At 46.7% G+C, this 27,441-nt stretch overlaps 1 protein-coding gene across 2 annotated transcripts in view; it reads right to left on the minus strand.

Moving 5' to 3' along the window:
• nrp2a (neuropilin 2a) overlaps positions 1-27,441 on the minus strand; it is a 58,424-nt gene that overhangs the window by 9,211 nt on the left and 21,772 nt on the right. For both annotated transcript variants that reach the window (XM_005730902.1, XM_005730903.1), the window contains exons 4-14: positions 22,709-22,939; positions 21,166-21,321; positions 20,456-20,625; positions 19,346-19,501; positions 12,883-13,027; positions 10,927-11,102; positions 10,407-10,586; positions 10,167-10,311; positions 3,999-4,079; positions 3,665-3,769; positions 232-497 (exon numbers count right to left, since the gene is read on the minus strand). In XM_005730902.1, coding sequence (XP_005730959.1) covers positions 232-497; positions 3,665-3,769; positions 3,999-4,079; positions 10,167-10,311; positions 10,407-10,586; positions 10,927-11,102; positions 12,883-13,027; positions 19,346-19,501; positions 20,456-20,625; positions 21,166-21,321; positions 22,709-22,939 — 1,811 coding nt within the window. The remainder of the gene's footprint in view (positions 1-231; positions 498-3,664; positions 3,770-3,998; positions 4,080-10,166; positions 10,312-10,406; positions 10,587-10,926; positions 11,103-12,882; positions 13,028-19,345; positions 19,502-20,455; positions 20,626-21,165; positions 21,322-22,708; positions 22,940-27,441) is intronic.

A 27,441-nucleotide genomic window follows, 5' to 3' on the forward strand; every position in this document is an offset into this window, starting at 1 on the left:
TGTAGCTTTGGGGGTGTTTAAGATTGAAAATATTAACAGCCTACTCTAATAAAACTACAACAGAAATGTTTTCCCTTTCTGGGTAGCATGTAATTAAAATGTCTAACTCAAGCTTACAAAGCCTGATTCATATATAACTCAATAATACTGGTAAGAAGCTTGATTCTTTCATCTCCCAATTGCCTTCTTTTTAAGTATTTATTTTATGAGCACACAGAGTTTAACCACTACCTGGACGCTTTTAGGAGATCGAGGTAGTATGGTCCGACCCTCCTTCCAGACGGGGCCCTGATCGTCTGTTAGTGTCCACAGGACCGTCTCTTCAAAGTGGGCGTCCTGTACCAGGACCCTGAGATGGCCCTGGGCCTCCCCCGATATCTGGTAAGAGAAGACTAGACACAGGGGCCCAGTGTCGGCGGTCAACACGGGGCTCAAGAGCCGAGCTCGCTGCTGCTCAGTCTTTAGGCTTGCGTCTATGTACAGATAGCTGTTGAGCTCTGGAAGGGAAAGAGATATGAGAAAAGATAGAGCATGAATTTTTCTAACTCGGACCAAAATGTGATATAAAAGTTGCCACATGCACATTCCTGTTCACAGCAATTTCACAGCAAAAATGTGAAACTGAGCCCTTTCTGCATTCTCTCCACATTACCGAAAGTGAGCAGGGTTTTGTTTTAACCTTGGGTTCGCTGGTTACTGCAGTCAAATGAAAATGAAAAAAATAAATAAACAGAAGTCTGATTTAATGGATTTTCATTCAGGCCTCGAGGCAATAAAAAAATGAGAAAATGAATGGTTGTGTAGACTTTTGATATTCACTGTAAATGGATGCTGCTGCAGTTAGTCTGTGCGGCAAACACGGAGCGCATACACAAGGGAATCGTGTGTGCGTACAGTGAGAGAATTATCGTCGTTAATCATGACTTAGACACATATATAGACATGCACACATGTACATAATGGCTTTTCACACGGTTAGACATTTCCAACATGACTGTTCAAAAAAAAAAAAAAAACCCAAGACACTAATCACCAGTTGCTAACAGGAATGGGATCACCACAGCACAATAGTCATACCAAACAATAGGGATGTGACAAATATAAACACAGAGAAGAATAGGTCCACTGAGAGCGTCGTTCATACACTGAGTGCTAGCAGAACTCCAGCCAAGACCCTTGAGGCGTTTTTTTCTTCATTCCCTTTCAGGTAAATGACTTAACCAACGGAAAAGTCCAACAGAAATGCATCCCCCTCCACTTGTTTACACCAGAGGATGTTTAGTTTGCAAATTGGAAAGCGACACGAATTCCATTGTGAGAGACCGCATGTATGAGTGACTGCCTGTGTGAACGAGAAGCACAGATTGCATTGTGCATGCCCGCGTACGTGTGAGAGAGCGGCTCGGTGAGGTGTCTGCTGAGGAATTTCTTAAGTGGGCCCGGTGGGAAAGAGTCCAATATCAACAATCTGCAGATTAAATCACCTGCTTTATCAAGAACAACTGTGTGTGTGTCTGTGTGTGTTGGTGCCTGTGTGTATATGTGTTCCAGCAATTAAGCGCCTTTCTGTTTTATAGGCGAGAGAAAAACTACCACAAGAGTAAGAAGTTTCAATCGGCGTGCAGTAGCATCCACTGCCACCGCACTCAGGTTTGCTGAGTGACTAAGTGAGTGAGCCTTTTTTTGCTCCGTGTGTCCAGCAGATCACACTGGAAGTATCTGGGGGGGATAAATCTTCTTCCTAGTTGACAGCTCCCCTCTGCCCGCCATGTGTCGCAGTCGCCTGTGTGTGACACCTAAGACAGCGTGTGACAGTGTGTCCCTTGGCCCTCTGCAGCTTTGAATGAATGTGTATGTGTCACTGTAGGAAATATATATATATATATATATATATATATATATATATATATATATATGCATATATATATGCATATATATATGCATACAACTGGAGAGGATGTGAAATCAGGTCTCTTTATGACTTATTTCAATGTGCGCACCAAAGCTTCCTCCATTCTCATCGACTCGCACTGAAGTGGAGTCTGTTGCCCCCCCCCCGTCCATTGTTGTGCCTCTTGTTCAGCAGACGCTTCATAATCGAGGCTGCCACGCCGGACACAGCAAAAAGAGAGCATTATTAATCTATTTCACAGAGGTCTGCTGCTGGCATGAGGAAAACAATGATTCAGTCTACAAAGCCCAGTTTATCACACTGGTACTAGCATGATAAACTAGGAAGTCTGATTTACTATTAGAGTAGATGGTGGCTATTTCTAGGATTGTGTGTTATTACTGTTACTATGACTGGTGTCAGGTGTGAGGTCAAGAGGTGATGAGTTTGTGGTTTCTGGGAGAGGTGAGGGAATTCTGTAGAGGATTACAACAGTGATTTGATAGGGGCGAAATAAAGATCCTGCAGGCTGGCTGGGATATCGTGACCTTTGACCCCCGTGGGAAAATCAAAGGCTCGGGCGGCGTGTCAAAATGGCTGGAAATGATACTTCAGGCATGAAAGCCACCACGGCCTGTCTAATGAAAGAAGCCGCTTTGAAGCCCCCCCCCGTCATAGATTTTTTATGACCTGAAGAGGTCACGCTTCAAGAACATTTCCTCCTTTTTGCTACGAGATCTGCTGTCCTCCTGAACATGACCGAGGTGACATCACTGAAGCAGGTTGGGTGTGTGTGTGTGTGTGTGTGTAGGGGGAGGGAGACTGGACCTCTTGTTTAATTTTCTCCAGCTGCAGAAATGCTAAATCTTTCATGGAGACTTGCTCGAGACCAATGAATTTTAAAACAATCTTGGGATAACGATCCCTTACCCTGAAAAATTATAAATAGTGCAAAAAAAAGAAACCCAGCAGGAAACCTCTTCTGTACCTTTTAACAACCTGCCAAATGCTGGACTTTTGATCTGTGGGTATGCGTAAGAGGAAAATGAATAATTATTTCTTCAAGGAATGCCTAAGTAAATGGAAGTCTACACAGCATCATGTGGGACGTGCCTGAGGTAATTGCGGGGCAGTAAAGGACGACTGGGGATAACCGCTCGTCTTTGGAATCTCCTGCTCTGAACTTAATTGGAGCCGCTCGGTCTTAACCCCTTCCTGCCGACACTTCATTCTGACACACAGAGGTGAGCCGCTGCATGTCACATGCGAGGCTGTGTGCGCTTTCCGTGGAGGCTGTTCTCCCTCTGATTCCCTCAGTTCATTTTCATTCTCATTCACTCGGAAAGAGCGGCGTGGCTGGCGCACGGCGTCGCTGACAAATTAGACTGGTTTCAATTTAAGGAATTATTTTAATCAAATTGAAAAAGGGGGGACTCAATGAAGATTCAGAAGGAGAATGACTCCATTTAATTATAGAAAATGCAGTCTTGTCTAGACCCGAGGAAGTTGATGGAATAAACGGCATGCTTGTGCAATTTCTGCACCCAAATAGAAGTCTGCTTGAAGCTGCATACATAAAAGCTGATACCCCACAGTAAAAAAAAAGGAAAAAAGAAAAGAAAATGGGGTTCCCGTAGTGAACCTGAGCTGCTAACTGCACTGTTCTGTAAATCCATCCGGACATAACTTCAGATCTATTAAATGCATGCTGTGCAGAGGAAAAACACTGAGGGAGTCGGACCAAATATTCACATTTCTGTTAAGGAGACTCACCGTTGCTGTGCAGGGACCAGAGCAGCGGGGCGTTGGGGTCGTGCGTCCACCCACACAGGCCGTGGTCGAACTCACACACGGCGTCTGATGGGGGAGAGGTGGCCGCTGTAGAGGTGGAGAGCAGCCAGGGAGAAAAAGGCAGCGTAAGAACGAGAGCCAAAGGGCAGATAGGCGTGAGAAATCAAAGTCATTTCAGATACAGGAGCATTTGCAGCTGATCTACATAATGTCATGCAGCGCTTTCTCAGGCCTTTCATCTTTCTTATTACAGCTTCCTAATGACGCTATTAATCCAGCATTTCTTTGGCTCTTTCATATTAAACACCTGTCTCACCTGTAGTCGTGACAGGGACCGTGGTGGTTTCGACGTCAGCTGGCAGCGTGGGTGTGGTGGTGCCTGCTGGGGTTGAGGTTTCTGCAGGAACAAACATAATGAAACTTGGGTCAAAGGTGGCCCCTTAAAGCCAACTTCAGACAATGTATTACTGTAAAGAGGGCAGCAAAATGAACTGCTGTTTGTTAAAGACATTATTTATGTGGCGATATGTCCTTTGGGAGCTGCACATTAGGGAGGGCCAGGAAATACAAACGGGAAAGAGGAAATGATAAACTCACAAAGGCAAAAAAACAACAAGACGGAAATGAAGTCTTTAATAATAACTCTCCATTGTGCCTCCATAGATCATAGACTATGCAAAAGATAAAGGTAGTCTCCGGGTGTAAAAAGTGAAAGCCATTCAGGTCATGGAGTCTTCTTGACACTCAGCAGGAGGTCAGAAAGGAGTAAGATTATATAGATGGCTATGGGAAAATGACCCCTCTTCTCACTTGATTTAATACAGCAGAGAGGAGTTTTTGCCCTCAGTCACTACTTTTATATCTTCTTCATTAGAACATGATGCTCATTTTGCAAATCATGGTCTTATTTAAGAGTAAAATACACAATAAAGAAGAGCATCTTTTAGGGGGTAGCTATCAGAACCACCCCTTACATCATCATATATAATGATAGTAGCATATGTATGTATGATTCCTATCTCCTCCTAGACGAACGGAAAAATCTTGATAAAACTTTGACATGCCACTGAGAGTGCCGGCACCTATGTGGTTTATACAAATACTTTATTCAAATGTCACAATTCAAAGTTCAATCTGCAATCAATGTGCGCATGTTTGTTGACATTACTTGTGCCTGTCTTATGTTTATTTAGTTTGTGGATGTTCATTATGCTTTTTACCATCAGCGCAAATTTTAAAGTCTTGCCAGTGCAGCCGAGCGAGTTCTTGATATAAGCTGCTATAAAAAGTCTAGAAAACAGCACAGAAGAGCAGACAACAAGAATGCGGGATAAGAAGACGTAGTTTGGGTCGTCGCAGTAACTAAGAAAGTAAGTAAGGTTTTTCTTTTTAATTTAGTGTGTTTCGTAGCTAGGGTGATGAAAAAATTGCTCAAAGGCTTCAAAAATGGGCGAAAGCAAAGTAAGCTAGCGACAGTTATTAGCACAAAGAACAGAAACAGTGAACTTGGCTCATTAGAAACACAAAATAACAAGTTTGTTTGATCCAAGCAAACAAAAAAGAGTCGCACAGATGAAGCAGGAAAATTTGACTTCTTGTTTTATGAATGTTGATTTTTGTTACGCTAAAACAGCTAAGGTCTTCGTTAGCATGCACCTTTAACAGGACAATGCAGTAACGCTGCTGCTTGAGTTAATGACCTTATCGTTATTTTATCATAACTCAGCACAAAGAACGTGCCTACAAATCGTACGTGGTACTGAAACCGCCTCACTGTACTAATTCATGTCTCCTGTCAGAGGAAGGCACAGAAAACCCAAGAGAGCCCTTGTCATGTTGTGTCTGGGAGCTCAGGCGTCAGAATCTGTCTACCATACATACTGGCTCGGATATGCAGACGCACAAATGAACAGGCACACATGTCCACATGTTAATACACACACACAAAACAGGCTGGCGCTAAGGCTGATGGATGGCTCTGTCTAACAAACTCCCCTCGACCTCGGACGGGATGATCGCACTCTGGGACCACTCTCTCGCTGTCAAGAAGGGTCTAAAAGCGCGCACACACAGACACACACACTCCATCACCCACTCTGCTGTCTGTGTGAACTGTTGTGCGTGTTTGTCTGTGTGCATTCGAGGGCCTTCTTCACTCCATAACTCATGCGCGCTTGGAAGGAGGGAGAACAAACACAAAGTGAAATGTATGATTTTCGGTCCTCCATTAACGTCAACTAAATCTCGCATATATCAAAAAGAAAGACAAACAACACACAGAGGCATAAATAATCCAGCAGTTTGCTCATTAAAAGATGTCAAATGCACAAACACACACACACATGTTGAGCAGGCTGCAGCTAGAATGTGAAGTGGTAGGAAGAAAAAATAAAAGCGTAGTTATTAAGAGCAGATGGGCTGACCCTGGTGAGCTGTGGGAATTTACGCAGGAGTTTGGGTCAGCCAAAGATCCAGATGTATAATAAAAAAATAAAAAATGCAGGTGTTTTCCCACATTTACATTTAGTCAGCCAACTTGTTTTTCTTTCTGTTTGTCTCTTTTCTTCAAATAGATTCAGACATTTGACGACGGTGACTCCTAAAAAAAAGGCTAAGTGCACTCTCAAACCCATTATATTTCATTTTCCTCTGCCTTTTTCTTATTTAGTCCATCTAAACAACTCCAAGACTTGGATGCTTGATGATCGTGTGTGAGACGGGAGGTTGAACAGACACACACGAGTATCTAAGAAGGAAAAAGCGTGACATGGATTAAGCATGTCTAACGCCTGTTAGTGGCAGTACTAGAGGCCTCCTGCTGTTAAGGTTCCTCCTTCTGTGAGGCTACCATTATCATTTAAAGGCTGCGAAAAAAGCAATGAGGGCAACAAACACACCGTAATACGCAATTGATCTGCTTAAAAGAACTTCCCGCGGAAACGAGCGCAACGGCGCCACAGCTGGAGAAATGGCAGAGATGAAAAGGCTGGCCACAGCTGGCGACTGCTTCTGACATTAACCCAGCGTTAATGTCACGTCCTTTATGCCAGCTATTAACTACCTAATGAGACTCTTATCGCTGCCGGTCCACTGGGAAGCAAAAGCATGGAAAGCAACTCTACCCTTCTACCTCTCTTCCACCCATCCGACTTTCAAATGGGCCACCACGTCTTGTTCAGCGTCTCCTCTTTATTCCTCCTCTTGTGTTCGCTCTTCTCGCCGTCTTTTGCTTTTTGTGTGTGTGTGTTTGCCTTTTTATTCCATTCTGACCTTTTGGGTCCCCTAGTTAAGTCTCAGGAGCGGGCGTTAAAATAAACCATCTACACATTACCTGAGCGCGCGCCGCAGCTAAACACACACAAGCAGAGAGCGCGCAGTCGAGTCCATTAAGATTCTGCCCAGCTCCTGAGTACTCTATGCTTTCAAAGGTCAGGCCTTGTCACAGTGTAAATGTGCTGACCTTTCCAGGGTGTGACAGGAGTGTTTTGGGGGGCGATGGGAATGGCACTGACTTGCGCGCTGTTTGCAGGGTGTGTATGTTTGTGCGAGGCGAGGGGGAGGTAATGTGTGTTAACGTATGTGACCTGCCTACCATGCCCCGAGTCCTGTCCTTGATGCGTGCGAGGACGGTGTCGCGAGAGCTGGGTTTGTTGCACAGCAGAGAGGGAGCCTTGAAATGCAGGAACAGTCCCTCTGCAGCAGAGTGTTGTCTTACATAATGTGTCTGCTGCTGCAGGTGATGATGCAAGTCATCATCATGCACGGGATGAGATACCAACACTTAGAACCGGGGGCCCTAGGCGGCTGGAAGGGGGTGGGGCAGTGCTGACATAGATAATCGAGATGCACGCTCACATATGCGAATGCACATGCTCACAGACAAATTCTTCTGCGGGCTTGCTTTTCAGTGCACACGCAGTCGCCAAACACACACACACGGTCGTGAGGGCCAACCCACCCTGTAAAAAAAGACATTGCTCACTTCCAAAGAGTCTGACTCAGCAATATGTCAGAGAAGAGGAAAAAAATGTTCAATTATGTAGAAAGCTTTTCTGTAAATCTTTCCCTGGCAGTACTGAGTGCACACACACGCGCGCACACACACACATACACTCAAACACACACAGAGTGATGGATGCATGCACGCAGATATACATACACCCCAAAAGAACACAATGGGGTAGACAAGTAGCCATTATTTGATATTTTGCCGGGTGGGGTTAAGTGCTCAGATCAGGGATCATCCTCACACACACAGACGCACCATCACTTCAAAGATTGCATTAATTTCCTGGAGAGTTGCCCTAATCGCTACTTGCGGGACTCTAATGCTAAATCAAGCCTTCACCTTAAAAACTTAATCATTTAAGTTAAGGGTTATTGCTTTTTTCTCCCCCAAACGGGAGGCGGGTTCCCTTATGACATGAATAATGCAAGAGCACAAACAACAAAGAAGCCAAAATTCCAGAGGCTGGGATGCTGTGAAAACACTGGGATAATGCGCTTACTCCAAAGGCGGAATGATATAGGACCGAACTGAGAAAAATGGTTCAGAGCGATCATCATTTGAAAGCTAGCTCTACTGTGTTTACTCGAATTATGGAGGGAGGACAGACAGCTCGAGGTGTGTGTGCGTGAGCATGTGCGAGCTCTACTTTTCAGTGCTCCCAAGACTGAAATGAGCCTACCTGGATTTTTTTCCCCTCTAAAATTTCATCCCTGAGCTCATAAATTTTTCATTCTGGGAGTACGTACACTAAAAAAAAAAAGTCACTGTAGAGGATCTGTGTGCAAGTCAGTTGTGTGGCAACAGTGGGGGGGGGGCAGGAAACTGAAGGAGTCAGGACCAACAGCAGCGAGCGTGGAAAAGAGGTGCGAGTGATGAGTAACAGAGGGGAGGAGACGAAAAGAGAGGAGGCATGGAAACGAAGAAAGAAAAAAAAGAACAAAAAACATTTTTAGACCCACGCACTGGGCCTCGGGGTGGGAACGAAACAACTGCAACCATGTGGAGGAATAAGGAGAGAGCTCTTATTGTGCTTTAGTGCGCTGGGGTTGATTTGGGGATAAATTTCATCCTCTTACTTTAAATCACAATAAGGTGAAAAGTAAACCGAGAACATCGCTGAAGACTGGAGAGAACGACTGAAAAATCAGAGGGGACGGAGAAGCGAATGATTTACGGGATGTCAGCGGTAGTCCGTCATCCCTGCTGAGTTCTGGTGGTCTGTGAACAATGTGTGACCCTTAACAATAGTACTGTGTGTCACGTTTCCCCCGAACTCTCCACTCCATCTTCAGAAAGTCAACTCTGTCAAGCGGTAAAGCCTAAAATACTTTTTCATTTTGTTCCCATTTTTTAAGTTGGTGTTTAGTGTTCATTGGTTTCTGTGCTCTGCTTTCCACATGTCAATCATCAGGCAGCAGCTAATGTAAAACACATTGTTTCCTGTGCTCTGGAGGAGCTCCAGGGGAGGATAAAATGACCAGGGACCAGGTGTTTAGAGCAGCAAGCTTTAAGCAGCAATCATAAACTGCATGGGACTTCCCTCTGTTCATTTTTTTTTTAACTGTACATAATGATGGATTGAAAATATGGGTGCTGCATCTTTGCACAACGAGGCACATGCAAACAGACCTGTGCACATTTACATTTATATTGTAGACTCTGTGGTTACTTTGTTAGCTCTCTGGACGTGCAGTAGAGGCGATAATGACAATCGCTCTTCAACTGTGCTCTTCATCAGGTCTTGTGGGAGCGCACAAACGCACATAAATCGTCCTAATGAAAGCGTAGCTTGACATGCTTGTGTAATAAAGTACATGTCTAGAGAACATGCATGAACACTTTGCTCGTTTCCTGTGGCGCGTGGGGTAAACGTGTGTCAAAACATGCATATGTACTCATGTTTAAGCGCTGTTGTAAATGTTGAGCTATACTGCCCAGTCGTCCTTTTCAGGCACAGAGGGAGTGGTAAACAGTGAAGGTCCATATGTGCGTGAGTGCTGATGATAGCGCGTATGATCCGACAGCACTTTCACATCTGGATAACAGACCACGCTGGAGAGTGAACTGATAAATACTCTCTCTCTCTGGGGATACATTCATTTAAACCAAGCTCTGTCCACTGCCTGCCGCTCACGGTGCTTGTGGATACTTAAAGACAACCTAACACAAAGCCCGGTGTAATAATATCAGAAATAAATCAGAAATAATTACTTTTCAAGGGTGCTATCAGTTTCCCTTTCTCAGCTCACACGGGGTGTCTCTTTTCACCTCTGGCATCCTCTAATGACTCTCATGCATATCTAATGTGAGGCTCGCTTTTCTAGTGAGCCACCTTCCTCAAGGTCCATTCACTTCTGGTTAGAGTTCATTACAGCGCAGGGCAAATAATTCAGCCTGGAATACTGTAGGCAGCAAATTATCATATATGTATATAAAATGATCCTGTGTCAAACAGACCACGGCCGAGCGTCCTACCTGGAAGGTCACAGCCCAGAATCTCCACTCTCATCCCAATGCCTGCCGGAGACCACCGCTCTGGATAGAGTCGGATATACTGGGCCACTGTCTCCTCGAAATGCCGGAGCTCTGGGGTGTCATAGTGTGTGTTCCCCTCAAAGATCTGCACAAAAAAAACCAACACTGCAGTGGTTACTGAACTGGTAAAAAAAACACACAAGAGCACCGCTCTTCATCTGCCCGCCTCCCCTGACCCACCTTTGGTAAGCTAGTCTTGCTGTCCATGATGAAATTCCAATCTTTCCCATTCAGGCTGTGTGCCACTTTGTACTTCCTGACAAATGCCCGGTTATCTGTGGCCGCTCCACTTCCTGCGTCTCCTCCCCTCGCTCCCTGGGTGATGACTCCGCGCATTGTCTTGGCTAAACCCAGGTCCACCTGTAGAGTTTAGATTTATAATTTAATTCAATTCAGTTCAGTTTTATTCATATAGCACCAAATCACAACAACAGACACCTCAATGTGTTTTATATTGTGCGATAAAGACAGTTATAGAAAGAAAACCCAACAATCACACTATGAGAAAGCACTTGGCAACAGTGGAAAGGAAAAACTCCGGGTAGCCATTTTTTTTGGGGGGGGGGGACTCATGCATAAGAACAATGCTTATGTTTTTATGGCAGCTGTGCTCTGTGACTGCGTTTTAACTTAACTAGAAGGTAAAGGTGTATGCTAACATCATTGCTTTAAAGTAATGCACAATAAATGCAAAGTCTACCTGCAGCCACTCCTCTCCAGCCAGTGGCTGCGCAGGAGCAGGGAACCAGCCGGAGCGGCTGGCCACGAGACGGGTGCTCCCGGGATTCCACACCACGTCCCTGCTGGATGAGGTTGAGATCTGGGCATCGGGGAGCAGGCCGGACATCAGCCCCTGCAGGTCTGAACATGGAGCATCTGGAGGGGAAAGGCAGAGAGGGTTAGAGACTTCTTTAGTTTCCTTGGAAGAAGAGACCGCCTAACGCTGTGCTGGTACACATTTTCCCACCGGGGAGCTGTTAGGCTTCGCCGCAGGATCACACTGCTGGCCACTGAGCATTAAGAGTTTAGACTGGAACAAACAGGAAAAGATGAGGTGAGAGACAAGAGAATGGAGGGAAGAGAAAAATAAGATGTGTAACAAAGCGCTACCGCTTCATGTTCAATATGCAATTAGGCTGCCATTAGTGAGATAAAAGCATATGTTAAGTCTGCTGCTGAATGGGCACACTTGTCTGCTTTGCATGCACGCTTCTCACATCTCACATCTAACAAAAAAATACCCTGAGCGCCATATAATGCTGTTCGGTGCATTGTTTCTTTATATTCTGTACAATAGCTCGTCTGCTCATTATGCGGCACACATTTTATGTACATTCGCCGACTGAGAGAAAGTTTTATGTACACGTCAAAGCGCTCGGAAATGAAACTCATTCAGATACGGATGGGTGAGTAGAAGTGAAAATAACTTGCTGAGGGAGTATGTGTGAGAGAGAAATGAGGATTAAGGGGATAAAAATAAGGTATGATACAAGGAGCGGGGAGACAGAGAAGTAGAGAGTGGAAAGAAAGAGTGGTGACGGGGGTGAAAATAAAAGCAGAGAAGGAGACTTGGAGCGGGAGATGACGGCTTGGGGAGGCTGGGAAAAGGAGAGAGAAACGCAGAGATGAGTCGCCTGCAGAGACAAACAGTGGGAGAGGGGGAAGGACGGAGGTAGGCGGAGTGAGAGACGAGCGGCGCTGGATGAGCGCGGAGGGCGTCGAGAGAGACGGAGGGGAAGAGATGTGGGGAGATGTTAGTAGTGCTGACGGTTTAAGAGAACACAGATCAAAGTTTCATGCTGTTATGTCACCGCAAATGCAGGAGATGTAAATAATGAATAAAAAGCGCAGGAGACGGAAAACGTGTGACTGTGCGTACGTGTGGGAAGGGTCTGTGTATATTCCAAGAGGTGTGCCTGCTTTTTTTTTGAGGTCACGCGCTATATTTAGAAAGCGCCTGTGTGCTGAAGCACCTGTACTGTAAGAGCTAATAGTTATTCCAATAGCAGCTGTTGAGGCTGAGGCGAATCACAGTTTCTGATGTAAGAGTGAACGGGGAGCCATGAATGATTGATCGGTACTCGTTTCTCAATCTAGAGGAGCTCACGGAGCAAAGACGGCACATCAAAAAAAAAAAAGTCTCCAAAACCATGAGAGGAAAAATGGGATGTGGTGGCGGTGGGGGGGTGGCAGCGTTGAGGGAGTCAGAGACAGAAAAGCGAGCAGAGGGGAAGAAGGAGTGGGAGAGCACTGAAAGAAGAAAATGACACTGGTGGTGCCTCTGGAAGAAAGAATAGAAGCAGAAGCTTCCTTTAATTAGCCCGAGGGTTGCCATGTTTAAAACACAGCAAGAGGGATTGTGGGAGAGAGTATAAATACACATTTATGTCTGAATGCGTGTGTGTGTTTGATCCGGCCCTTTAAGGTTTAGGAAGTTAAATGTCGTTAAAGCTGATGGGTTTTTCTTTCTTTTCTTTTTTTTAGAACAAGTTAGATTTTAAAACAGTGCTTTGTGTTGGTTGAACCGAGAGGATAGAGCTGGTGCATGATTACTGATTTAAACCCACGAAAAGTTCTGTTCAAGCCATGAATGCAAAGCGGGATGATTCTGGCAACTTGACTGCTTCGTGACACGCACACACGCACACGAACGCACCTGTAATCTGGCATCCGTAGAGCTCGAAACGAAGGGCGATGCCGTTCTTCCAGGTCTGTGGTCGGATCCGAACGAACCGGGCCAAGACCGGCTGCGGGACGCGGTTGAGAACCACTTCGGCCGGATCTGTGTTAGCGTGGAAAATCTGGACACCAAAGGCAAACAGAGGACAAGCAAAAAAGGGTTGGTTACCATCAGGAGGAGATGTGCTGTAACTTAGCTGTGCTGTCTTATTTCTCTTTCTCAGTTAGACACACACACACTCTTGTTTGAACACCCACCCACAGTGCACAGTTTCGCTTGGCTTCACACACACACACACACACATACACACACACAGTGGCAGGCCGGACAAAGCAGAGACAACCCAAACACGGATCCAGTGTCACCAGCGCAGCTGTCGATGTGTTTTAGGGTCGAAGGTTCAGCACCGGGAGGCTGGGAAAGCCCATCGAAGGATGAGATTTCCTCAAACACACACACACACCCTATCGACATCTATCGACTTCCACACACCTCTGCACTGGTGGTCATAGGAAGCTGTGGGAGAGTTGACCTGACACGACAGAACATGATTAGCCGCCGGAGGCAGGAAGTCTGTCCAGGTGGGCAGGATGCGAGTGAAATTCACTTCCTGACGCTTCCACAGCATCAACATTCACTTCTCCCTGAACCGCTCCTTTCCTCCCGTAAGGCAGCGGGGTGGGGCAGCGAGGGTGGAGGGGTCAGAGGGCAAATGTAACCGCGGTGGTCAAGTTACTTCCTCTTGTGGGCAGAAAAGCGTGCAATCGCCTGTGATGCTCGAGAGAATCGGATGGGAACACTCAATTGTGACTTCCTCCTCTTTCCTTCCCCGCATCCTCTTCCCTCCACTCTCGAGCCCACATCGCTCTGAATCCCTTCATCTCAAAAACCTCCATTTTCTACATAAATCTCCTCGTCCAGACCGCACTGTTGATGTCTCCTCACACCTCCCGTATGCCTTTCTTCCTCTTGTTGGCGGCTACTCACTGTAACCGCACACCCAGACGCAGGAAACCACAGGAGCCCACACAAACACGGTCACATCCCACGCACCCAGATAAGCAGGGTGAGCGTCTTTTAACTGAGTGACTGTTAAGTGTCACTCACTCTCTGTTTGCGGTTGACCGTGCCAGCTGATAGGAACGCCGCATCACAGCTGCCGCACACAATGGAGAGATGGGAAGACAACTGCTACAAGCGGCTGAATTAAAGATTAAAAGGCATCATGCCTAAAAAAAAGGTCCCTACACGAGTTTTCTTTTACTTTAATTGAGATCAAACCTCAGCACTCTACCACAGCCTTAAAAATTTGATTTTTTGATAATATTTTTTTTAAAATCATTAAAGTCTGCTTTCTGTTTGACCCATTTACAAAATTCCCCTAACTCTAAAAAATGATATTCCAGAAATTCCATAACCGATGGGAATACGAGTGATATCATTTCTAAAATCCTTCTCGGGGGGTTTTATTTGATTTTGGGCATGGCCTGATTAAATCAAGTGGAGCTCACACTGATAATACAAAGCGCTGTGAGTGTTTGAACAGATAAGCGGGCCTATCGCTGCTCTATCTGCTGCTGGATCGAGGATAGACAGCTGTTATGTTTACCTAAGAGGCAAAACAGGGGATGTGGTTATGGGGGTTATGTAAACACCAGTGCGCGTCCACGATGGAGGGCAGGCCTTGCAATACAACCGCCCCATCATTCCCACTCCCAGATGCCGAGTATGTGAGACAAAGAGCAGCACGTGAGGTAGTAAAACCGAAAATGACTGCGGGGGAAAGGAAGCGCGTCCTCAGAAGGATGGTTAATGACAGAAAAGGCGAGGGTGTGCGGGAGAAGGGAGCGGCAGACAGAAAAAGGTTGAATGGAGGGCAGAGGACATAACTTAGGAATATGAAGGGAGTGGTGACGAGCAGGGAGGAAAAGAACAACGAGCAGATTGACTGTAACAGGAAATACTTCATCCAAGCATTTATCACATAATAAGCCAAAATGAGAAAATTCAGTGGAATTTCCTCATTTGGGAAGAAGCTGGAAATGCAAAACCAAGCAAAAAAAAAACAACACAAAAAAACCTAACGAACACTATTTTTTGTGTGAAGTTCCAACTTTGGCACAAAGTTTACTTTAATAAATGCCACGTAAATAAAACAGCAGTGCGTTTCGGTCAATAGAAGTGGGTAGACTGAGGAATGACTGTAAAATATCTGTGGGCTTCAGCTTCCCAGAAATGTTTCAAAATGCCCAACGTTGCTAAAAGGCCATCAGTCAATGCACTGCAACACTGCCAGCTGCTTTTCTTTCCTACTCATCTTTGGATAAAACCTGGGAATGTGGCCAACATTACTGACACAAAAAGAATAATTTTCTCAGTACGAATCATCTCCAGAGGCTCTTTTTATTTTCCTTTTAAAAAGCAAATTATTATGGATGTGAGTGGAGAGAGAGCAAACTTAGAAGAAAGAGCACAGAAAGACAAGGGCAGGGAAGAGTTGCCGGTTTGGTCTTTAGTGTCCTCGGTTCTCACGACTTCCTCCACTCTATTGTCAGGATACCTGAGTGGTCTCCCACTCCTCACCCATTACTTCTAAGGTTAAAGGTCAACGGCCATGGGAAGCAGATGGTTGTTCATTGACTAACTCGTTGGTAACCTGGTTACTTTTTCGCCAACTTGAAATAAAGGAAGTTGTAGCAACAGGAAGGGCGGTCAGTGTGGTTGGTGTCTGGGCCACCTCCAATCTGCCTAACAACTGGAATTTTGGGGTTTTATTTTTTAATGTGTGTGTCTATACGGGTCCCTCCCCTCACATGAGCGTGCTTTCGAGGTGGGCTGAATAATTGATGCTGTCATGTTGTGTCTCCAAGTGAGCCGAGAGTCATTAAAATATAACGAAGACCCCATTACGCGCTCGCATAGCAACATGTGACGGTCAGGCCTCTTTTTCGCGGACATCGGCAGAACCCAGGCACCACGGGTGTTTAACTATTGATGACTTTTGCAGAGAACCAGGTCACCGCGATGGGCGTGTTTGTATTATAGTAAACATCCTCCTGACATTTCTAAGCAAACAGAGCACGGAAATGTAATGTGCAATCTTAAAGCAGGCAAAGGTTCGCTGGATCTTGTTAGAGCGCTTGTTCCTGGAAAGTGAGGTGCGGATGGATGTACACATCATAGCTTGATTCATTTACCATCCATTCTGCGCTGTTTTGGCACACATCTCCTTCCTCTGTCAGTGTTTTTCTGCAACATGATGGCACCAGGGGGAGATGTGGCAAGCTCTCTGCACAAGCCATTATTTGTTTTCCAGCCATTTTTTTTTCTTTCTTCACTCCCATGTTGTTCTCCTGATCCAAGCCTCTTTCTCCGTCCATTACACTTTTCATCCCCCCTGGCTCTCTTCCCCTGTCTCTCACTATGAAGATGTTGACAGTAGAAACTGGTTCCAGCTGGCCGCTCTCTACAACTAGCTCTAAGAGAGGCTGAGGCGAGTGTGTGCGCGCGTGCAAAGGTTGACGTCGTGACCCTAACACCACCTCTGGTCAAAGCCTCCTGCTTGGTGCCGATGTAACCGATTGTGTCTCGCTGTGTGTCGGCACACGCACACGCTGTTTTTAATACGCATCAGCATGTAGAATAAGCGGAAAACAAAGCCTGTGTGTTTGTGCCCGAGCTAGTGCTGTGGGATACTACAAATGTGGGCATCGATCGCATACCAAGTGAATACAGGGCCAGTATTAGCGATACCACCTGATCGATCGATATGTCCACCGCTAGCCTGAGAGCTACAAAGGTAATAAAAGGCTATTCTATTCTCTTCTACTCTACAGTGTGATGGAGGTGCAGGAAGGAAAGCTGAAGGCTGACTTTTCACCCCCTCTCCTCCATGTTACTATGTGTGTGTCAGCGTTAGACTGATTTAGCACATACAGTGCCTTTCAGCAGCACAAAGCTTGCTTAGCACTGGGACGCCTGGGATTTTCTTCACAGACAGGTGACAGCGTGTGTTTTAAATGTTAATTAGTTTGGGCGCGGTAGCGTGCGCGTCTATTTAAACAAAACAAAACAGAAGAAAAAAGTCGTTGCGAAGCTCGCGTCTACGTGTAAGTGTGCGAAATATGCAATTCCTGAGTGTCTTCGCATCTCATCAAGTAATGAGGCGCATATGTGAGAAATGTGACTTAGAATTAACAAGTCACATGGGTGTCGAATTGAAAATGCGATGGCATGCAGAATATTTGGGAAAAAAATTAATAAAATTGACAGAAACGCCCACACCTGGTGGTGTGATTGAGGTGATTAATGTGCAGCGCTGGTGTGTTTTACACCTTTCTGCATCGCTCTAATTTCCCACATTACTTTCCCTTTTCTTCTTAGGAGCATTCAGCCCTTCATCCTTTGTTAACACATCAAAAAAGTGACGCATCGTGTCAGAGAGCTGTCTTCCATTAACAAACACGGGGAGGTAAGAACCACCAAGCTGGCCCTTTCTTTCACGGGTGATTCATACGTGATGCACAGGCACACTCGTGCCTCAACCTTACGCACACACACACACACACACTAATGACACGTCTACACGCTCCTGTCCAAAGCTGCACGAGCTTCAAGCTCACTGCTAAATGACAATTAGAAGAACCAAATCCCAGTCATTACAGGACCCCTGACGAGAACTGAGCTTCAACCACTTAAGGGCTCTTTGGGGGGCTTAGGACAGGCTAACCGGGAGTTTGTAAAACACCAGTGGTGGATTAGCAGTCACGGAAAGATTCAACTGCAGCCTTTGGAGAACAGAAGGGAACCTGTCTGACGAGGGTCACGAAGAGTAAAGCGAATTCTTTGGCTTCACCATCACGAAGTCCGAGGTAAAAACCGTGGCTGCAAACTCTCCTAGACGGCTCTCTCTGTGGTCGGCAAATACACAAAGAGCAGGTTTTATGTAACGCAATCTGAGATGCCTCTTTATTATACATAAGAGGAGGGAGAGTGTGCAATAAATCCTTGTAGAGTTTGAATTTAGAGCCCTATCATGCATGCAGTAAATGCTGTAGCTGTCGTATTTCTTTATCATCAGAAGCAGATGGTATGCTTAATCAATTCTGCATTTTATGTAGATTAAGTAGTGTCCAATTAGAAAAAGCAGCAGGCATTATTCCCTGACTTTGCTTCCTCAGACTTTTGTTTGTCGGGTTTTCACCATTTTCTTTAGAAAACGTACATTTTTCAGATTTTGTTCTATCTTTCACAGATCTTCAATCCTCCTACCGCCTTTACGGTTTTCTAAAAGCTAACAAAACGCTGTTTTCAAAGCAGCGTAGCGCCACTAATATCTCTCTCCCGAATGCAAAATGCATGCCTAAGCATCTGTCTGATTCCGTGTCTCAAAGTGTCCGAGCAGTTTTTGCTCAGACGGATTACCGGACTCAGATTACACGCCGCAGACAGGCACACATCATATACGTATGCGCTCACACTCACAGATCTCCAGACAGAGAGATCAGCCAGAGGTTATTTAAAGAAAGGGAGGGGGTCCTCTCAATTGTGTGTGTGTGTGTGTTTCTGGGGGTTCTAATAAATTGCACAGATGTTGACTTTTGTGTCAAATCCACATTTTGTTTAATAATCTCTACATCAAATACCCCCCACTGGCCCCACCCAAACCAATCACTGGCACACACAGAAGGATGAGGGGGGGTGGGGAATCCCAGTCTGTGCGGGTAGTGTGGATTAACCCCTCTTTACACACACGCCCACTCTTGCCACTCTCTATTTTTTTGTTTGAAATCCACAGTGACCTTAAACCAGATGTGAGGGACAAGGTTTAAATGCCCTGGAAACAGGCTGTCTGCAGGTCACGGCATGGCAACAACCTGCCATTGTGTGTATATAAGTAACAACGAGCAGGCAATCAAACGCAGATTTAACGAGGCTCGATCGAAGCACTAAATGGGAGCGATTTCGGAGAGTAATGCTGCGAATCTCTCAAGGCGCAAATTTGCTCAGTCCACACCTGGCCGGCCTCCAGAGGGTTTCACAACCCCCAGGTGTGTGTGTGTGAGTTAGGCTGAGAAAGATGATAAATAGCGGTCCCAGATAAGGGCACACAGAGGACTCCATTATTCTTGTTTGTCAGGTTCCCCTCCTCTCTCTATCTCTTCCTCCCTCCCGTTCCCTTTCTCTCCAACTCATGACTGAGGTCATGACTCGGGTTCATAAACAGTCTTAGAAGGGGAAAGACTCCTTCAGGAATTTAGCGTCCGCTGATGCCATTGATATGGCTCTCGAGCGAACACAACACCCTTAGTTGTTTGAGAACATCTCGGAGGTGTAAATACGGCGTTCAGCGTGGATGCTCGGCTTCACTTTAAAGCGAGCTTGCCCGTTGGACCATTTCAGGCTTCGTTTTTACTTATAAACACGTTTAATGCTCTACCTTGTGGTTCTTGCCATGGCGGTACACCATCCAGTCCTCTCCGTTGGTGCTGACCTCCAGCTTGAAGGTTGTGACGTAGTAGGACTTCTGCGTTTCCTTGGATATGGCACCCTGTGTGGCAATACCGGTCAAAACCTTGAGGAAATGAAGATCCACCTGGAAAAAAAGGGGGAAAATGTATAAAACTTGTTTTCATGAACTGAAATAAAATAGAATAGCGGCAGAGAAAGCTCCGTAGACTGCAGGATTGATGTGCTCCGGGCTGATGCAGATAGCCGAGCAGCTGCAAGTCTATTGCTCACACAGCAGCAGCAGCAGATTGTGGCCTTCTACTGAAGAAGCCTAGGTGGTATCTATGAGTGTGTGTGTGTGTGTGTGTGTACATTGTGATGTGTGTAAGGGGAGGAATGGTTGGAGGCAAAGATCAATGGCACAGTGTTCGGATGCATTCCTGAAGAGCACCTTCATCAATCACGGCCTTCTTGCCGCTCTCCTCCGCGCTCTGCCTATGCACGCGTTCGAGACAGGAAAGATGGAGAGTGTGGAAGCACTTCCTTATCATCGGTTCACAGTTCCTCCATTCCCTTTATGTGTGAGCACCTCTGTGTGTCCCCCACTGTACGTGAGAGCCTTCTTCGCCGAGCCTTCTTCCGCAAGTATCACCGAGACAAATTTACTGTCACCAGCGAGTTAACGCATCGCTGATTCAGATATCAGTGTCGACCCGCTGTAGACTTTGTGCCTTAAATCAAATATTCGCCTTCAGATTTCTACCAGAGCAAACCAACTGCATTTAAAAGTTTCTTAAACACCCGGGCCCTCGAGACAGCTCAAATGCGCGGTTATTTATATTTGGTGGCACGGCTCTGTTATGGAACCTCTCTGCCCCTTCCACGTACATTCATGGAAAGCCTAAGGCAAAGAAAGAAGCAGCACGACTTCTTTCTGGGGTACGAAACAACTGCAGGTGGGCTAAAGCGACTTAAATAGTTGACATTTGCCGACTGAATGCATGAAAGGGTACCAGCTGATCCGTCAGCTGCTGCGAGCTGCCGCTGACATCGAATGATCTCGACAGCGTAGGCCTGCTTGAACCTCGCGGAGTGATACCTGTATGTATTCCTTGTTGCTGTCCTCTGCCGGCGTCCAAGCGTTGTCGTCGTTGTTGAGGCGAGCCTGGCGCGGCAGCCAGCGATTGTCGTAAAAGGACGTCGAGGCCGTGATTTGGTCGTCGCTGATCTTCCCCGACTCCATGCCCAGCGCCATGCTGCAGTGAAATGCTGACGGGAGAAGAGGGAGCAACGTCAGCTATGTTTGCATTGAATATAACTGAATATAACGGTTTAGCAGACATGAAAGAGAAGGCATGAGGGGCACAGAGCTCGAAAAAACAAGAGGCGTGAAGTTAAACTCAGGCAGACACAAAGAGAAAAGACAATGAGAGGCAGAAAGCAGCCCAACAGGTGAGTGAAGTTAAATTGAGGTTGAGTTAATTTATATTCTAAAAGAAAATAGTATGAGCCCGCTTCTGAGAAATCATGCTCTCTTAGGAGAGCGCAAAATAGGCTGAGAGGGGCGAGGGAGCGCTCCGAGATTGAAATAGCATTAAAGCAGGCACGGCTGAAGAGATCGAGAGGGTAAGAGGAGAGGAGGAAAAAGAAAAAAGATGAAGAGAGAAAGACGAGTGTCAGCAGAGATGACAGAGACGAAAGCGGTGAAAGAGAGAAAATCGAGTTGGGAATAAAAGCAGGTAAGCAAACCTACACTCTGTACACACAAATGCACGCACACGTGCGCTCTTAAAGTGATGGTGCACTCACAGTCGGAGACTTCTTTTTGTGTCATGTTGTAGCGGGCGGAGAAGCCGTCTTTGGCGACAGCCATGTCGGTGTGGAAGGAGAGGGACAGCAGGCCGGAGGACGATTGGATCTCTGGGGGGATCTTTGTCCCGCAGTACCGGCCAATCAGAGGAGCCACTGCACACACACGAAATGCATGTTTATACAGTCATATTGCAAAGAAATGATTTTAAAAGAAACATTCGTGCTGTTATTTTGAAAAACTCAACATTTACTGCTTTTTCTGTATGATGCTACATTCAAGGAAGGAAGAAAAATCAGAAAAAGCACGCACATGTGATAATTCCTATAAGATTAAAAAAAAAGGAAATCCAGCACTGCAAAGACAGGTTTCCAGTGGTCATGCTGCTTCGGTAAGTGTTGTCTAATGACTCACAGCATGCCTCTCCTCCATCTCCCCTTCCTCCATTCATTCCTCTCTCCCTTAACTCTCCTGTCCATCCCTCCATCTGCCATGTGTGTGTCTCAGCCAGAACCCAGCAGGAGAGGGAATGGAATCCCTTGCTTTAATGCAAGCTGCACTGGGATCAGCTGCAGACGAGCACTCACACACGCATAGACACACACATGCGCGCACGCACTCACAAACATTAAGGATTACAACGGTCTCCAGACACAAAAATTCTTCACCCTTCCGCCTCGTCTCCCGTCCCTCTTTCACGCCCAAGGAAACTCAGGCTCACTGGAACTGGGTTACACTTTAATTTGCTCCTAATTCTCAACTTTGAATGGTATAAATTGTTTTCAGCTATCAAAGCTCCTAAATTCAAGGCTATAATTGGAATTTTAAATCCACTTGGATCCCTTCTTAGCGACTGAAAATGGAATAATTAGAGCAAATCCTTGGTTCCCCCCCCCCCACCCTGCTTCATATTTTCAAAAAGAAAAGGAAAAAGAGAGAGAGAAGAAAAGGAACTCGGCAAAGAGGTGAGAAATGAACCACTCACCACTACTAATGTGGCTTTCATCAGCTACAGAGCAACTAGCATTACCCTATGGCGGTCACTATCAAAGCCCCTTGATAACATCCTCAAATGTTTTTCTCCCCCAAACCCCTCCCATTCCCACTTTCTGATCTCGGCTCTTTGCATACAAGCAGATACTCATCGTGGCCGTCACTCTCGCTCACCCTGGGGAGGAAGGAAGTGCTAGGTGATAAGGATGGAGGACAGGGAGGAAAGTACGAGGGGGGTTAGGAACGGGCTGTTATTATGGAGAGGGAAGAGAACCATGGGAACAGATTGCTCCTCAGGGGTGTCCAGTCCCCCCCCCCTCCCATGTAATGGGATGGACTGTACGGTAAGAGCTTACATCAAAGAGAGGGATGCCTGCACAGGAAATTGAAGGCTGCTATGCAGATTTCAGTGTAGGAATGTGCATGTGGAAATGAGGCTGTCCACGCACGTTAAAAGGTGAGGACAGGGTGTCTTTCCAGTGTGTCTACGCTCACGCTGAGAAATTCCGACATCTGTTTGTGTGTCTCTGTGTGTGTCTGTGCGCTCACCTTGTGGCAGACCGTCCCACACGTCCAGCCAGTCGTACTTGCAGTCACCCTCTCCGACCAGCAGGGGGTCGTTCTCGAGATCGAAGGTCAGGAAGGTGAGCGTGATGTCCATGTGGGGCGGGGCAATGATCATGTAGGAGCATTCCAGATTGTGAGGGTATTTATCCGGGAACCCCGGGGACTCGATCATGCCGGTAGGGCTGGTGAAATTGCGGAAGCAGAATTCCGAGCCTAAGCAGACACACAAGGATAACAGGATATTTAGAGTCGGGAGTGAAAAACAAAAACAAAAACCCATAATGGTCGCGTTACGAGCAGGAGCAATCGATCACGTGGCGGTATCTCATCTGACTTGCAGAAGGTGTTTCAGAAGCTCATTCGTCACTGACAGCCCCGCTGGGATTTTACAGTAGCTGCGGTGGTGAAAGGACACGAACGTGCACGACTCGTGGCTGTAGATGGAGGAGGGAAAAAACCCAACAGAGCGAGCAAATGCTCAACTGGGCATTTCTAATTTTGCATCATGCAACGCAAGCAGGCTTAGAGCTCTTTTTTTGTGCACGATCCCCTTAAATTCATACCACGTCTGTGCTCTCAAACAATGACAGTGCACTGCAAAACCCAGCCTTTACTTGAGCCCTTAAAAAATTCCACCTTTAAAGACGGACCCCTGCTTTAGAGCATATATTTAAAATTTCTACCCTTTTTTGGGTCTCATTTGCACTCTGTGTGTGCGCGTGTCTTTCACTTTCTCTCGCACACCTCGCTCATGCATACCACAAAAGTTGTGTAATGGTTCTAAGTGGGCCCTTTGCGGCGGCTCCTCATTAGCTATGCAGATTTATGCGCCCTGGGCGGCTCACCTTGAGCGGCAGCAGCTGTGTGGCTCAGATCATCTACCCATCAGCCACTGCTCCGCGGTCCACTGGGGAGCCTGAGTCACGGCCGAGTGTTTATGGACCGGCACATCAATGAGGCGGGAGAGAGCTGACAATCCAGCACACACACACGCACACACACGGCAAATAGACAGGTCTTCACACAAATGTCACACGCGCTGCCTCATTCATAAGCTGTGTTTATTTTCCGAGCCTGAGTTCGCTCACCCTTTAAATAGTTCTATCTTTACAATGCAGGCTCCGTTCAGTCGTACATCTTTATGCATTTCTATTTTCATGCTCACCGGACACACACACATCCTCACGTGGCAACGCTGCTAAGATACGTGGGACAAATCGCAGCTCTTCCTCTAGAACTAAAGCGCACTTAAACTGGACATTGTGTGTTTTTTTTCTTTTTGCTACTTCTCTCCTGCTGAAATGACTCGTTGAAGGTAAATTCATTTAAAGACGCATTTCACTTCAGTTTCCTTTCCCAGACAAATGCGCCTGGCCGGTCACTACCAGCAAGGAAAAACAAGCCTAAGCTAGAAGCATTTTTCCCATCGTTGACTCCACTGGAAAGCTGGGAGGTCAGGTTGAAGAGGCTCACGGGAGGAGGCATCTGGTGGATTTCAAACCTGAGAAAGCGGCGCCGCATCCAGGCAAGCACTGCACTGTCTCAGGGAGCTGCCAGGGCTGCGTTTGATAACCAGATTCATATTCGTAGAGGCGGCGTTTAGGAGCACAGACGCGTTAGTGGAACATTCCTTCGGCAGCATTCCTCGGAGGCACCGGTTCTTATTATCAGGCGGCCCTATGAAAAGCTGAGGGGTCGACTGTGCTGCTCTGACCCCCCCTCCCGGTGTCTACATTTGGTAATGGCAGAGAGCTGACCCTAATCAGCATAGAGACAGAGGGAGGAAAACCCAGGAGACGTATACCATATCTCTATTTGTATTCCCCATTTTGTGAGAGATTCTTTATATCCCGTTTTCTCTCATTTCCTGCCAAAGCCTCACATTTAAAAAAAGTGCTTACATATATAGCTGAGTGCAATGATGCATATATCTTCCTATTGATTTACCTGGCACCAATACATTCATGTCACAGTTGACAGTTGAGATGTTGACAAAAAAAAATGTATGAGTCTTCCCCCCCACGCGTTAAAAGCAGGCATTCAACCCCTTGTGTCGACTCCCACACACACCGCTACATCAAAACACCCGTGGATCAGTTGCCTGGCTGCCTGTACGCACACACAAACACACACACAGAAGTAGGGATGCTGAAATGTGAGGGTAATTTACAGCCAAGATCTCCCCATCCCTTCAACCACTGACCTCAGCTCTGTGTGTTAAGTGTACAGTTATAATGTAGGAGTAAGCAGCATCAATCTCCATGTGTCTGTAATGCGATCATAACGACAGCAAATGAACTGCGCAGTACGCATGAGTCACATCTCCTGCGAATGCTCCTCTTCGCATGTACGTTTTTGCTCACACGACCCGTTTCTTGCTGCCTGTTTTCCCTCAGTGTGTGCGTGCTTGAAGGTGTGTGTCTGCATGTGTGAGACCCAGTAACACACTGGCCTTGTTTCTCACTGGGTCACAGTGCAAAGCAAGTCTGCGGAGTCCTGCTGGTGAAATCTTCAATCTGAGCGCAGCTTGACTCCACCGCCCATCCAAACACGCCGTGTCTGTTACTCGAGGAGCTGTCGCCCTCGCGCGACGTCACGTGCCGATGCTCTGCCGAGTGTGCGCATATGCACCTTCTCTTTGCGTCACTGCTCATTAGCTCACAGTGTATGAACACGCCAAAAACAAGTCCCCCTCGCCCCTTTCTACCTCCCTCTGTCACCCCCTCATGTCTTAAAAACACACACACATGCCTGCGCACACACACGTGCCTGTCTGGTGCTTGCATCGCACCATGAGCTGCCATTTGGCGAGAGCTGTCTTCTGGCAAGGAGCGGGAGGTCATAGTGTGAGTGAGTGAGAGTGTGTGTCAGTGTGATTGGAGGTGGGGTGGGGGTAAGAGGGCGAGTTGCTGGGTAGAAACCACTCGATTCTTGCACATGAGTGCCTGATGTAGTAGCGGCAGCTCCACACGTTGTGTCAGGGCAACCCCTTTCCTCTCCTCCTCCACCCAGCGACGCGCCGGGCCTGTGTTCATTCACTCTTTCAACCCTCTGTCTCGCCTGGCGTCGACATACAACTCTAGCTGAGGGCTCACCTCTGCGTCTGCCGCACATCAAAACCTGCCTCACCCTCCTCTCTCTCACCTGCCTGTCTCCGCCTGACATACAGCTCACTCCTCGTATACAGTCGCGAGCAGATCTCTCGTGTAACCTCCCCACGCTTGAGTTCGGCTCACGGTTTCCATTGAAGAAAATCTCTCCCGAGGCATCTGGGGAAGGGCGGTGTACATGCATGCCTGTGTAGATGTGTAGCGGAAGGGGCACGCTACACAAGGGTGTGGGGGGAAGGGTTGAAAACCCACAACAACAAAAACAACAACAACAACAACACTGTGAACAACTGGAAGACCCAAGAAAAGGAGAAACAGCATTCTTGGCATGCTGTGGTTTGACACTTTTATATATCCGGAGAGACAATTCGAGAGGAATGTTTCTTCTTAGACTGATGCCTCTGTTGTGTTGTTGTTGTTAAATGAATTACCATTATCAATTGTTTTTCATCTTCAGCACACACACACATACAAAAAAATGCAGATGCCAAAAAAAGCCCTCCTGCTGTTTGTGATCAAAGCCGTTCACGCGGTTGCTGATAATGTCTCGTTATTTCATTCCGGGTACGCGTTTTTCCTCATCGCTGATCAGTCTTAAGCGCTCTTGTTTTTTTTTTTGTGCTCGATTTATTTATTCATGACTTTAATTCACCTTTTGCCGGTTAATTACGTGAGCGTGATTTCGGCATGGGATGGGGCTCATGGGTTTTTCAGGAATAAACAAGTTGCAATCAGCCGTAACAGCCATCACTGACGCGTCCAATCAGCATGATAGCATCAGAGAGACACGCAAGGCCAGTGTGTTATGTCTGGTACTTGGGCGGGGGTCCCTGCCGTAGGCTGCGCCCTCTTCCACCACCACCCGAACCCCCAGATGCCACAGAAGCGGTCAGCAGCGGTCATGGAGGAGACCCAATGCCCCAAGGTTCTCTATGCTCCCATCTTAACACTGGATTGGCTGCCACTGTTTTTCTGCCCCCACTGAGCTACTGGTGGGCTTTGGGGAAGGGTGAAATGGGGGCTTCCATCATAAGTCTTCCCCTTGTAGCCGTGGTAACAGCATCAGCAGCACGTGACTTTGTGTGGGGTGGTAGTCAGGGCTGTATAAAGGGTTAAGCACGCATGAGTAGGACCAAAGTAGGCCACAACAATAAGGGGGAAGGGAGGGGGGCTGTGCACTTTCACTGTACAGTAGGATTAAGGCGTTTGTGCACTGTATGTGTGCGTGCGTGTGTGCATGAGTGTAGTGGACTGAGGGATAGATGGAAGACCCTGGATCTTCTTAGGATGTGAACCGAAGGGTGAAGGGTTATTTGGGACGGATGTAGAGCCAAAGGTCAACTTGTGATCCTCAACGCTGAAAGTGATTAGCTCTAACTGTGCTGTACCACGCCACTTACACACACATAAACCACACACAAACACACACAGTGGCAGTGGCACAAACAGATTGCTTGTCCAATTCAAAAAACCCCTGGAGTAGCTACAGTCACTGCTTATGTAATAAGGTTGAATGAACAAAACAAAAACAAGCCACAGTATCATTAGTCCAATGCAGAGAAAGCAGGGCAGGATATCTCAAACACACACACACACACACACACA

Source organism: Pundamilia nyererei, unplaced genomic scaffold (genome assembly GCF_000239375.1).
Source record: "Pundamilia nyererei isolate P.nyererei 1_Seehausen unplaced genomic scaffold, PunNye1.0 scaffold00040, whole genome shotgun sequence".
NCBI classification, from domain to species: domain Eukaryota; kingdom Metazoa; phylum Chordata; class Actinopteri; order Cichliformes; family Cichlidae; genus Pundamilia; species Pundamilia nyererei.